The following is a 15,104-nucleotide window of genomic DNA, read 5'->3' on the forward strand; positions in this document are numbered from 1 at the left end:
AAGTTTGCATTTTATATCTTTCATCTACTTTCTTTCTACAGTGAAAGCACTTTACCAGGATTCAGATTACTGTTTTTACTAATATAGGTGTGTATTGACTTTATTTTTTTGGTGATGGTGGTGGTGGTGATTTGCTTCAAAGAATCGTGTGAGAAGTTGGCAGAAATCTGAGCACTCATGAAATTTTATTTTAAGTAATATGGAAAAACACAATATCTAATAAATTAAATATTTGAAAATCCTGGTTTCTGAAGATAAGGATTGTTTATGTTATAAAATAATCTAGTTGGCATTTCTTTAAATACTAACAAATTCCAAAATAATTATTTGATATCCATGCTCTTTTTTATTTTTTTATTTATTTTTATTTTTTTATTTATTTATCTGAGAGAGAATGGGAGACAGAGAGCATGAGAGGGGGAGTATCAGAGGGAGAAGCAGACTCCCCGCTGAGCAGGGAGCCCGATGTGGGACTCGATCCCGGGACTCCAGGATCATGACCTGAGCCGAAGGCAGTCGCTTAACCAACTGAGCCACCCAGGCGCCCCTATCCATACTCTTTTTTAGAAACACATTTGCTTTACATGATTCTCTATTTATTGACTCAGATAATCAGAAAGGATTCAACCCAAAGCAGGGACTGTAAGAATTTAGGAGATCTGTTCAAAACTGGGAATGAACTGAATCCTTCCAATATATTTCCACCAGGACTCCTTGCCTCTCTAAAGGCATATGGGAAGTCGATCTATGTTCAGGCAGGAAAGAAACTCAACTAAAGTTTAAAGTTTTACAAGGGAAATTCTTCCACCCTGCCTTAGGAGGGAAGGGTGGAGAACCTGGTGTTACACCGGACACTCCACCCTCAGCTACATCCCCTTGATTAATTATGTAACCAGATCTCCTTTATCATGATCAACTTACCAATCAGGTAATGGCAGATTTTTACTATGCTTGGTACAGGGTTTGACTGAGAAGGGTCCTAAAACCCTTATCATTCTTGTTCTGCTAGCATTAATGTGAAAAGATTTAGCTTGGTGTGCAAGTTAACATTTTTCCCCAAAGATTTTTTTAAAACCTATTATTTTAAGGTGGGGAGTGGGAGGGATGGGGCGGCTGGGTGATAGACATTGGGGAGGGTATGTGCTATGGTGAGCGCTGTGAATTGTGTAAGATTGTTAATCACAGACCTGTACCTCTGAAACAAATAATACATTATATGTTTAAAAAAAAAAAGAAGATAGTAAGAAGGGGAAAATGAAGGGGGGGAATCGGACGGGGAGACAAACCATGAGAGACTATGGACTCTGAGAAACAAACTGAGGGTTCTAGAGGGGAGGGGGTGGGGGGATGGGTTAGCCTGGTGGTGGGTATTAAAGAGGGCACTTACTGAATGGAGCACTGGGTGTTATATGCAAACAATGAATCATGGAACACTACATCAAAAACTAATGATGTACTGTATGGTGATTAACATAACAGAATAAAATAAAATTTAAAAAAAAGTGCTTCCCAACAAAAAAAAAGAAACCTATTATTTTAGCATATAAGCCTTAATGATATAAATCCTGACTATTGATGCATTATAAAGTCTTATACAATTCAGGGAGTATATGCAAGAAAATGGATTAAAAAATTTCAGATTTATAGCATAAGAATAAGTAAAACAATATTTGTAAGGTATTAGAAATTTAGAATAGAATAGACTAGGATTAGAATACAAATGAAACTATTAGTTTTTTCGTATGTATAACTGACTAACGGATACAGTAAAATGAATGATTTGTAGTTAGCATAAACCAGCTAAATTCTTGAAATGCACAACTACTAACACTTATTTTCCTTAGCCCACAGATGCTACAAAATGGGGATTTTAGGCTTCTAGGTTTGTTCTCACACTGAAGTGCAGAAATTTCATGTGAGTCTTTTTTTACTTATCTTTCATCTGTTTCCTGGAATGTCAAGGGTTAGAGCAAGATCTAAAGCTTTATCTTAGCGAGATCTGGGTGATTAATATATCACTCCTGGCTTCATCTCTCACTGAAGCAGTTATTAGGCTTCAAATAATTATTTTGTTTCTGAATTCTAAACTTGAGGGTAAAAGATTATTTGTTTTCTTTATCTTCTTATTGTGAAAATTTTGAACATATGGAAAAGTTGAAAGTATAATACAACAAATAGCTACATACCCTTCACAGTTGTATATGCGTATGTATGAATATGCATATCTGTTTATATGTATGTGTGTGTGTAATTTTTTTTTTTTTGCTAGACCAGTCTTGGATAAGTTACAGACACCAGGATATTTCACACTTATATATTACAGCATGCATTTCCTGAGAATACAACTATTATCCCTAAAAATCTTGATGCCCAGGCCATAACCTACAGCATGAAATCAAGATCTTTATAAAGAAATCCTAGACATCCAGGTGATTACAGTGTACAATAAAAGTTGAGAACCACTGTCTACAGATGAGTAAATCCAAGTTAAACATTTTCAAGAAAGAAAACATTGTTTTTTTTCTTTTTAATATGCATAAGAATGTGCTAGTCTTTAAAGTTAAGCAGGTCTAAATTATAGATTTTAGATCAGAATGGCACAGTAATTTACATTTCCTTAAGTTTTCCTTTGCATGTTTAATATAATTTTAAAAATATCTCTTTAATATAAAAGTATTTGATCTTTACTTCTTCTATATGATCATTTAAAATGCATAAAATATGTATCATTATAAGAATCCCAAATATATTTATCTGTAAAATTAAATGGCTTTAAACAAAAAATGTTTATACATTTGTATTGTTTAATAAATGTTTCATAGATCAGATATGAATCTTAGCATGTGAAACATAAAACTTCTTCATAACCTATCCTGTAATCAAATTTCACATCTATAAAGTTCCAACAAGCAAAAGTCAAAATCTAAATGGAATGCATGTTAAAAATAAATAAATAAATAAATGGAATACATGTGAATGTTTAAGAATGTTCTTTCACGTGCTAAAACTCTTAATGTTTCTTACAATAAAACATTATCCCTAAGTAAACAAAAATAATTTTGACTCATGACAAATTATTCCTACATTTTACTGTAGTTTTCTTGTTAGTGTTAAGATGAGCACTGGCCCAAAATGTATTTCAAAGAATTCTTCAACACCTGTTAATTACTTTCTGTTTTTGGCTTCTGCCTATGACATTGTTGTGGAATATCGAAGCAAGGAAAGAAGGCATTAAGCATTTAGAAATAGCCAGTAGATATTTATGTATGCTCTTTCGTGTTAGAGTCAAAACAAGTGATTTATAAACGGATTATTTTTAAGAAATGACTCAAACCAGTTCACATTTAATAAATATTTTATATTGGAATAGAAGTCATAAGACTTGCATTCTAGGCTATGATAAACAGACCATAACTTTATCTCTCTGGGCCTGAGGTTTCTCCTCTGTTAAATGAAGGGTTTAGCTCTGTTACAGATTCTCACTTTCCCAGTTCATGGTATTCTTAGTGTGTCAATAATTTTTTCACAACATCACAGGGTAAAAGAAAATACCTTACAATCCCATTTATTAAGTAGTTAGGTCCAAACTTATTATATATGTCTATCCTAGCCTTTAGTAGCCATTTAAAAAAAATAATGCACATACATTTTTTTAAAATTTTTATTTCATTCTTAATGAGATGTGCACATCTATTGGGCATGTTACAAATTCTCAAACTTGGAATTGCATTGGAAACCACTACCCTCATTTCCTAGTCCACAGTCATTTTCTCGAGGTCCTTGTGTTTTATAACTACAACTTACAAAAACCCAGCATCACAAAGATATGATGTCATCGAATGGAAGAAGTACAATTTCATGCTGAAGTTCTGAACTACATGGAGCTAGTGGTTTGCACGGTGTCCAACCGATGTCATTGTGTTGGCGAAATGAATGAATACGTGTACTGTGACAGAATAGGGTTAGCGTTCAATTTAGTTATTTTCCTTTATTCTAAAACAGCTGCTATTTATAATAGCATTCCTAAAACTTAGTTCTTTTTCTCATAGTACTTAGCAGGAAAAAGGAACTCACAGACCTATAGCTGCATCTGAAACCTCAGAACGCAATCTCACATAAACTAAATAAAAGGCTAATGTTGCTTTGCATAAGTTGTAAAATATTCATAAATTCTTATAGGCAAATTATTTGTTATAAGAAAGAAATCATGTTATTACATAAAAACTGATCACAGAAAATTTTAAAATCTGACTGATGGCCACAAACCACACTTTGAGAACCATGTCCAACAGTGGTCATGTTAGAAGTAGAAAGTGATAGTTTCTAGAAAATGGCAACTCTTTTTTTTTTTTTAATGGGATTATACTACAAAGACTGATTTCATTGACATACTAAGCAAAAATTGTCAAGGAAGTGAATGGTGTTACTATTAAAGTGAAATAAATTCTGAAAATCTTATTCTTATGATCTATTATACAAAGATCAGTTACTAAACTAAGACTGTGATATGTATAGCATCACAGGATTTCTGGATAATGAAAAAAAGTCCTGAAGTCAAGCAGAAAATTAGGGTGTGGAAGTAGGACAAAATCAGATAGAGAATGATTATACCAAGCAACTAACACCTTTTAAAAGGGTAGACATTTTGTAAAAACACTAAATTAATATTGGTTGATGGGATTTAGTGCATTTTGTATATCTCTTTTCTAAAAGGAGTTTTAAGTTACACAATAAATAAATAAAGTTTCAATATGCATTTTTTACCCCTGAAGTTCCTATCCTAGGAGGAAACTATTTGTTTACACTTCATACATTTTAGATAGAATGGTGATGGACAGGAATACAGAGATGAAGAAATAAAAGAGAAGGAAAGATAGAGACATCAAAGTCCCCTGTGTGCACTGTTATCTTTGGGAACTTGGTCCCTCTTTTGCCTTAAACTGAAAGCTAGCTCTCCTTGAGGCTATCATCTCCCAAATGGTGCCTCTCATCACACATCCAGGATATAGGGTCGATGTCCACCTACTTCCCTGTTGCTATTTTCCAGATTACTTTTACTTCCTAGACTTGTAAAATTAAAACAAAAACCATCAACCACAAAACACACCTGGTTTCTTTGTAGATCCTGCTAGAATACCCACCTCATCACATCTCCCTCATCTTTCTGATAAAAAATTACCAGCCTGCTACATCTCACCCACTGTCCTCCTTTTCCCCCAGCTTCTGTGGAGTAGTGCTCCTCAAACTTTATGTACACTTGAGTTACCTGAAAGATCTTATTAAATTCAGATTCTGACTCAGTAAGGACAGCCAGAGAGTCTGCCTTTCTTATAACTCTCTAATAAAGCTGTGGATTCTATGAAGAGTCAAGCACTAGAGAAGCTATTTTTGCTATTACCTAGTCTACTATATACTCCTAATTCCCCTGTTCTGCTGTGGCACTCATTCCTTTCTGTCTTTACTATTTTTAATATTTATTGTTCCTTCACTGCTCCTTGTATTTCTTATACAGTCAATCCCAATCTCCTCTCTCTCAATTGTTTATCACCCATTAAAACATGTGCACGTACACACACACACACACACACACACACACACACACACACACACACACACGGAATTTAACCCTTTACTCCCCTCCTAGCTACCATACTAGGTCTTTCCCTTTCACAGCCAAACCTAAAAAAAAAAAAAAAAAAAAAAATTGTCTTCTTATGCCATTTTTTCATCGTGAATCCAGTTCTGTGTCCACCAACGTAATGTTCGCTACCGACATACGTTCACTAAAGTCACGAATGACTCCATGTTGAGAAGCCAACAGACATTTTCAGGTCTCATCTTATGTGAACATATCAACATCATTGAGTACTGTGAACCACTCCTGACATTTTTCCACTTTGTTCTCCATGACATGATGATCGGCTTATTTTCCTGTTATCATTCAAGTGACTCTTTTACAATTGGTTTTTTAGGTCCATCATCTTCTATTTAGCTATTAGATATTATATATTGAAATTCTTTGGGGACTAGTCCTTCTTTCCTAGCATATATTTGTATCCTAAAATCTCCATACTCTGTCAGCTAAATGCAAATGACTTCTACATTTATGTCTCCAGCTCATATGACTTCTTTGAGTTACAAACTTGTGTATTCTATGGCCTACCTGACATTTTCCCTTAGATGTCTCAGAGGTACCTCAAACATAAGAGATCCATGCTAAATTAATAATTTCCCAAAAGTACATGCCACATCACATAGCCAGATACATAGTCCAGAAAACTATTATTAAGTTTCTGATACATTCTCTTCCCTCACTGTCATATGTCCACTCTATCCTCCAAGACTTCCCAAATATCTATGGAATCTATTCAATTTTCTTCATCTCCACCAATATCTCCACTGTAGTATCAATAACTGTCATCTCCGGGGTAGTCTAGTCTTTCCGAAGAGTATTACCTCCATCCATTCCCCTCTGCTCCTCCCTCTTTAATCTGTTCTACACCCGAGATACAATGATATTTTTTAAACACAAATTTCACCATTGATGCCCCGAGCTTGTTTCCTTCCCACTAAAGGGATGTTGCTTGTACTGTTTCACTGGCTTGGTATGCTCTTCCCCTATTTTCTCCTAGGTAACCCTGTTTCTCCTTCAAACCTCAACTCAATTACCATTTTTTGGGAAAGCCTTAATGAGTAGGTCAAATTTACCTAACAGATTACAGTATTACAATATTCTTGGACATTTGGTACATTTCTGGTTTTGTTTACCATTATTTCCCCAGTACTAGCACAATTCCTGACACAAATTCCTGTTACCCTCAAAATATCTCTTGATGAATTAATGTATGGAGAGGATAATATCAGTTTAAGAATCCCAAATAGTATGTCATTGGAGTTTCTATTTCTGTAATTATTGAAGAATAAGGTGGAGGGAGATGAATTAGGGATTTGCAAAGAATAAAATGTAATAGCATTTGCTGTAATAATTAGATAGAAGTGGAAGGGGAGTTGAAGATGTTTCATCTATTTGTTCTTTATTCTCTCTGTCCTACTGCCACTTCCCTGAACTTTGACCTGGACTATTTTAACAACTGTCTTACTACTCTCCCTGCATCCAGGCTTACTCTCCTGTAATCCAGTTTGCACTTTCCTCCCAGAGTGACTTTTCCGAGACACCACACTGTCACTTTCCTGCTGAACACCTTTAAAACGCTTCCATCGACTACGGGATAAAATCTAGACTCTTCATCAAAAGTCTTTGTGATTTGATCCTAGAATTCCTGAACTTCACTTCCAGCTCTTCTCTCCAATCGTACCAGACTACTTATCTGCAAATGCTCCGTGATTTCCTTCTTCCTTGCTTCCTTTCCATCCCACTGAAATCTGACTATAGAGTAACGAAGTTATTCTGGCTGGGGAATAGATATTATATCATCTAGTATGGAGACAAAAAAAAAAAAAAAAGGCCAAGGAAACTCTTGGCCTTCAAGTTCAACTCATATGTGGCCTCCTGAATGAAGCCTTCCCCTCTAGGAAAATATTTAGAGTCCCATTGGTTATCTGCCAGCTTACTGTAATTCTTAGCCAAAAGTTAGCTGAGTCACTCTCACATAGGTGTAGTTAAGCTCACTATTTGGCATGTCTGTCCTTGAGCTACTCTAGCTACAAAGAGTTTGTCTACTACGTAATCTGTCGTCACACCTCTTTTCTGGACTGGGAATGTTTCCACGGAACCCTCCCCTTGACCTCAAGAAGATGGCTACTGGCAGGCAAGGCGGGGGGGCGCGTCGTTACGTCTTCCGTCATCACGCGCAGGGAGGGTGGGGCCCTCAAGGGAATGGAATGGAGGGGCGGGGCCAAGTAGGACGGGGCGGGGCTACGATATGCTGGGCGGAGCCGGAGAGGGGTCGGGGGAGCTTCTGCTCTTCAGCCGGTGTGTGGCACGGCGAGAGGCATTGCAAGGAGAGTCCACTCGACGCTCGGTCCGGAGAACGTGACCAGGACCACTGTCTCAGACCAGAGGCAGGCGCGTAGCCGAGCGGAAGCTGGTGCGGCCGGAGTCCGAGTTCTGCAGGCGGGAAGCACCCGGGATAGGGGAAGCCCCAGGAGCAGCGCGGCGGCGCCTCCCTTACCCAAGGGGCCGAGGCGACGGTCACGGGGCGCGGCGCCACAGCGCGCGACCCAGGCCAGGATTCCAAACAGGCAGCCCAGGCTCCTCCTCCACCCGGGCCGCCTCACCTGCGGACAGCGCTGCGCCGCCTCCGCCGGTGTAGAGGGCACCTGCGCCGCTTCGCTCACGGGTCTCCGCCCCTCGCCCCTCAGTTCCGGGCCGGGGCAGCGCACCTGGACGCTTGAGGCTGCAGGAGCCCCGGCTCGGGGCGCGCAGCGGCTTCGCCACCGCCCGGGGAGGACGCAGGTGGAGCGGGCGTGTCTTCGTGGAAGCCGGCGCCTGCCGCTGCGGTCGTCCCGGTCGCTGCCGGGTCCCGGGCACCGGGCAGTCTGCTCCCGCTCCCGGGGAGGAGCCGCCGCCGCTGGGCACCATGAACAGTAGCAGCGCCCACATCACCTACGCCAGTCGCAAGCGGCGGAAGCCGGTGCAGAAAACGTGAGTGTCCGGAGCGCGTCCCCTGCTCGGGTGCGGGAGGTGGCCCTACCCTGCCCCCAAATCCTCGCCGTCCAGAGATTAGGTTCATTCCCGACACAGCCTGTGGAATCGAGATTTGGAGGCCAGTGGAGAGACCCAGGCCTTGGATTTTTCCATTTTTAATTATTGCATTTAAAAAATTGCGTCCTCCCCCTCCCAGTCCCCGGCGCACAGGCACCCTCTCGCACCCCCATCCTTCTGCACCTCTGTTCTCTTTTCTGTGGTCTTAGGTTGTTGACAGGTCTAGCCTGCCCTGTGGGGCTGGTGGATTAGTTAACGTAAAACCGCCTTGAAATCCCCTTCCACTTTTAATATCCTCATGGGTTAGGTTAAAGGACAGTTACTATTCTCATTCCTTGGTAGGGCCAGATGTTTTAAAGAGCTAAACACGTGCCGTCTGCAAGAAAGGCTCTGAGTTCCTGTGAAGTTATTTTTTGGTCCCTGCAACCGGCTTTCGGCTGCGCTCCTATTTACTTACTTGGCAGTAATTTTGTAGCGCTCAACGTGTTCATATAGGTAAAATATAGAGAGGTGGTAGCGGGGATGAATGAGTGTGGTGGACAGGGTACAGTGGGGGATTTGTATGTTAAGCCACCCTTTTGGGGAACTTTCTTACACTTTTGAGGTGGTTTTGGGGTCTGTGAATTGAAAGATTTGAAGCTGGAATTATTGAAACAGACGTTTGCATTCTTAGCATCTTTCTTTAATTACCTTTTCCCCCTACTTCAAAGTTTTGTCAATTCTAATAGAGTGACTAGAAACTTAGGTATTTTGTTTGTTTTGGTGAGATATTTGTGTAAGATGGTATATACTTCAAAATGTTTCAGAAAAAAAATCTGTGCTTGACACAGATTGACTGCTATGAGTTGGCTGTACTCGTGTTTATTACTAATGATGATCTTTGAGTTATTTAACATTTTTCAAATTTTCATAAACCATTTTAAGAACACAAACGTTTACTCAGCACAAATTAGAAGTGTGCATTTTGCTTAAAACTTAATTTAGGTCATTAATCCAGATCAGAAAAATAACAGTTTAAAATTTGGGTTTGGAACCACTAACTGGATTTTTCATTATTTTCATTATGTTTCATTATTCTGGAGTTTTAATTTCCTTTTGGAATTTCACTTGTCGTAGTTCTTCAGATTTAGAGTTGGCATTAACAGAGGATATTAACTTATAAATATACTGATTAAAATTTGGAAGTCTTATCCTGCAGTGTGGCTGACATTAGGAATACTGTCTAGTCAGCAGTTTTCTGTCTTGGCAGTTCTGTGACATGCATTTTGTGGAGTGGTTTCTTATATAAAAATGTATTTGCCAGACTTAACCTTGTCCTTGATGGTTATTTAAAACTGAGAGGTATCCCAATTGCCTGTTCTATGTATTTACTAATACAACAGTACACGTAGCATAGTATAAAATAGAGATATCATGGGTTTTATGTGTATGGTTAGAAAACTTAAACATCTCCCTGATGAATTTTTAGATTTTAGTAATTGTTGTAACAAAGGATCTAGATGACTTTTTTTAGAAAAATCAAAAGCCTTAGTATTGTATTCATTATAAAGTTTAACAACTTTGGCTTTAATTAACATTTACTAAAGATCTTCCCTTTAAATATATTACATTTTTTATTTATATAAGACGTACCTTTCATTATTTTATCTTAGCATTTTAATATACTTCCTAAAACTTTTTAGTATATTTGTATTTAATAATCTCTCATAATATAGTATAATTAAAGCATTTTCCACATTCACCTTCATTTTATTCTGGTTAGGATAGATGTTTATCAGATCTTTGTTGAGCATCATGCATTGCTTCTCGTCATGTAAATACCTTAAAATGTCACTACATTGCTCCCTAAGAAAAGCCTAGTACTGGCATTTATAGAATCACGTGATTTTGATTATAAGTTTTTACCTGAATGAAAAATGGTTTACTGTATAATGCAGCTAATCAAAGTTCATTTTAGGAATGTGGCCATTAGACCTAATATTAAGTTTAATATGAATTTTTAGTTACTAGTTTTAGCTAATGAGGTCTAAAATATGCCAGCATTGTCAGAAAAATACATCCAGTCTGAGCTGAAAATGCTATTGAGATCTATTTAATTTTAATCCCTTAAGTGAGAGTCATTTTATTTTAAAGAAAAAATGTTCTATTGTAATTATAGGACTGTTACTAAGACATTTTAATATACAGTTCCATAAAATTTTGGAATCAAGTAGGTGATAACTTTAACCTGAAGCTCTTCCAGTCCATCTTCAATTAAATTTATTAAAAAAGATAAACTCCCCCTAGTGGCAAGTCTAACATTGAAAATTACCTAATTGGTAGGAAATAACAACTTAAAAGTGTTAAATTTAATCCCACTAAAGTGTCTTGTACATAGTAGATGCTCAGTAAATATTTCCTTTCTTTTTGGAGTAATTAAGTTAGGAAATTAAAGCATCCGAACCAACCTTGCACCAGACCCATGTTCCTAAAGGAATTTTCAAAAGATACCCTTAACAATGGATTCTTTTATAACTTTCCTTAAGGTGTTGCTGTATATATAATAACCCTGCTTGGAAGACAAACAATTTTTTTTTAACTTAAATTTTGTTCCTGATTTATTTTCTTTGGAGGTGAAAGTATTTTCATTTGCTTAACTTTGCTTAATTTGCTTAGTTAATTTGTCTCATGAAGGTAGGTGAAAAGCACACTACTGAATTAAACAATCTTTTTTCCCTAATGATATTAACTTTGTATATATTTTTATAGTTTTTAAAATTTTATTAGTACAAAGAAAGTTTTAGTGGCACTTTGATTTACTATATTTCCAGAAAATTATTACTGATTGTTGGTAAGTAATAGGTGTTGAGTAAATAATATCTACGCTTAAAAATGATAATCACAGTAATGGTGGTCAAGATAGCCATCATGAAATGTCAGAACTGGTAATAACTTCTCAGTTTTAGATGATCCTGTTTCCTTTATTAACATACTAATAATGTTATATAAAAGAATGGTGTTTCTTGCTATATTTGCTAAATTGCTGCTCTATTTAAGTCCGGTGAACCTCATTTATATAATACTAGTAGAATAAAATTATGTATTGTTTTACTAAAAATGTTTTATGTAAATGTACTATGATACCATTCTAAATAGCTTTTAAAATAAAAGGATAAGACTTTTGAATTACATAATTATTGCTTCACCATCATTTTTCTTTCAGTAGTTTAACTTAGTTTGTACATAGTGACTGTAAAGACTCTTGCATATTGGAACTATGAAATGAGTAAGTGAAAGTGTTCACTTATCAGCATTTATGAAAAATAAATGGCAAAAAAGAGGAAAAAGTGAGAAATGAAAGAGCATTAGGTCTAAGCTAAGGGATGAGGTCTGGTTTCTTTGCTTTTGTAGATCTGAGCAAGTGATTGACCAATAAAGCAGGACAGTCAACACCTACACTGCCACTTTCACAACTAAAATTAACAGAACAAAAGCTTTTTACAAACTGTAAAGGTTGTTAATGATATAAATGAAACAGAAACAGTCTATTCTTTAAATAATTGTAGCTCACACTATCACAGAACAATCAGTTCTCCTGTAAGAGGCAGTATATGATTATGTTCTCAGTATGGTTAGGGCTGAAACATGCTACTCCACTGACAAACTTACATAGTACGTGCTTAGCATTGTATATAATTAGGACAGTTGCTTAGAAATAAATACCCTGCAAATCTCTTAACAGTAGTGTCTTCCAACTACCACACTTCTTTTAAAATGGATTTTTTTTGCACAGTGGTTTAATTATCAAAAAGCTACTGTTCGTTAGTACTTACTATGATATTTGTGTGCACGGTGTTTTATATACATTATTTGTATAATGGTAGTATGAAAGGTATTATTATGTTTTATAGATGGAGATCTGAGGTTCAGACTCAGCATTGTCAGGTAGTAAATGAAAAACCTGAGTTTGAGTATCAGATTTCAGGTCTCATGGCTCCAAATCTTATATTAACAACTTCACAATATTGCTCAGGTGAATAAGTTTAGTGATACGTATGGTACACCTCTATTTTAGGGATTTTCTGAATGTCCACTGTTTCTACTTAAATAGTGTTCTGAAGTAAATGATTTACCATTTCCCAGACTTGTGTTTAACTCCACACTTGCATTCATGCTCTTTCCTCTTAGTCTTTTCCTACAATCTTCCTGATTTACTACCTCCCTCCCTTCCTTTTTTTTTTTTTTTAATTTTTATTTATTTGACAGAGACACAGCGAGAGAGGGAACACAAGCAGGGGGAGTGGGAGAGGGAGAAGCAGACTCCCGGCTGAGCAGGGAGCCTGATGCGGGGCTCGATCCCAGCACCCTGGGATCATGACCCGAGCTGAAGGCAGATGCTTAACAACTGAGCCACCCAGGTGCCCCTCCCTCCCTTCCTTTAAAATATTGTTTTCAGTGGCTGCATAGTATTCCATTATGTGAATATGCCATAATCTATTTAACTGTTTTTATTTTGGGGGGTAAATTCTGTTATTTCCAACCTTTTAGTACTCTATCTAGTATTTCAGAGAACACCCTTGAGATACATGAGATTCTATGCAAATCTTAGTTGTTTCCTTAGGAAGAATTCCTGTAAGTGGAATTTGGAAGTCCAGAGGTTTGTATGTATACTTTCAAGGTGGAGCCAAATATTATGCTCTGAAACATGGTGTCAAATTACTCTACAGAAAATTTATTCCTATTGGTAGTATGTGAGAGTGCCTGTGTTCTTTTTTTTTTTTTTTTTTTTAAAGATTTTATTTATTTATTTGACAGAGAGAGACACGGTAAGAGCAGGATCACAAGCAGGGGGAGAGGGAGAGGGAGAAACAGGCTTCCCGCGGAGCAGGGAGCCCGATGCAGGACTCGATCCCAGGACCCTGGGATCATGACCTGAGCCGAAGGCAGACGCTTAACGACTGAGCCACCCAGGCGCCCCGAGAGTGCCTGTGTTCTTGCATTTTTGCTTTAAAATGTGAATTGCCAGTTGCATAGGCAAAAGAGAGAGGAGGGGTAGGTAATTGAACATCAGTGTTGGGGTTGTGAGTGTGTATGTGTGTGTTGTTGTAGTCCTAGAAGTAGTAATAGTGTATCTGCAGATTTTTCTTCTTGAGGTATCCTTTACATATTGTTTTGCTTTGTCTTCTATTTTTCAGTTGTTTGTTGGCTTTTTTTCCCCTTTTTTGATTGAATTTTTTTGGAAAAGTATTCCTATTAAATAACACATGCACGGTTAAGAAAGTCAATAATTTGTGTATAATGCTTTCTTCTATTTAGCGTATTAGATATTATCTGTTTGTTTTATTGTGATAGTTATTAGTGTTTTTTCATCTCTTCTTCACCCTCACCTTTCTTCACCCTCCCAGTATAATTTTATCACTATTTTAGATTAAATACACTTTTGGTGTTTGATTATTTTTTAACTGTAAATATTGTTTACTGCTGAGCTAAGTAATATGCTATGATTACATTTTCCTTCTTCCTGTTCTATGTTATCATTGATTTTGTTTCTACCTATTTTTCATCTTATTATTATCTGGGTTTAGCTCTCTCTTAGGTTTATTGGAGACAGACTGTTTCTGTCTCTTGTTTTCCTTGTCTGGCATGACTTATTTGAAGAGAAGGGTCTTTGTAGAGGGCTATATGCTCTGCGGTCATGAAACTGGAAGTGACTTACATGTCTTTTAAAATCTGATTTACATGTTACATCTTCATGAAACCTGCCCTCATTACTCTACCTGCTCTTACTTTCCTCAACTCTTGGGCATCACTTTTATGGCAACTGGATTATTGTCTGATATAGTGTGTTTGATTTTGCCTTGTTATAATGCATCTCCTCCTGGTAAAAAAGATATGTTCTTTAAGGTTAGGTCAGTCTTTTATTTGCCCTTGTAGCAACAAGATCTTCCTAGTATCATGCACACAGGTATTTGAGCATTATTTACTAATTTAACAATTGCCTACCACTTAAAATTTTCATTTTAGTGATTTTGGTATGGTAGATACATTTTATGTGGGTTCCAAGGGAAATTTTAAAAAAGTGTATTAATAGAAGAAGAGGTAAAGGGGAATATTTTTAATGACTTTTTTCAGGGTTTTGGAAGTAACAATGATTTCTAGGGCGTATTTCATGTTAAAGGTTTTCACCTTTAAAGTCCTAGAGACTGTAAACTGTACCTAATTGCCTCTCCCTCCGTATAGCAAAAAGAAGGAGAAGAAAGGACTTATCACAGCTATAGAGTGACAGCAAGAGAGTGAAGAAATCTGACTCATTAAAAGTGGCTTCTAGCTAGAATTGTCTGAAGGTTTTATAGATGTTTTCCCCCTTATCTAGGGAAGTAAAATATTCACCTGTATTCAGCCTGCCAATGAAATTTGACTTCATTTGTGTTACAGATAACCTCTCCAACATTACATTAAT

At 37.1% G+C, this 15,104-nt stretch overlaps 1 protein-coding gene across 1 annotated transcript in view; it reads left to right on the forward strand.

Moving 5' to 3' along the window:
* The first annotated feature begins 8,540 nt into the window (after positions 1 to 8,540).
* The window catches only part of AHR (aryl hydrocarbon receptor), a 49,659-nt gene continuing 43,095 nt past the window's right edge, over positions 8,541 to 15,104 (forward strand). The window contains exon 1 of the mRNA XM_021689559.1: positions 8,541 to 8,605. Within this exon, the coding sequence (XP_021545234.1) occupies positions 8,541 to 8,605 (65 nt within the window). The remainder of the gene's footprint in view (positions 8,606 to 15,104) is intronic.

Source organism: Neomonachus schauinslandi, chromosome 12, assembly GCF_002201575.2.
Source record: "Neomonachus schauinslandi chromosome 12, ASM220157v2, whole genome shotgun sequence".
NCBI lineage: Eukaryota > Metazoa > Chordata > Mammalia > Carnivora > Phocidae > Neomonachus > Neomonachus schauinslandi.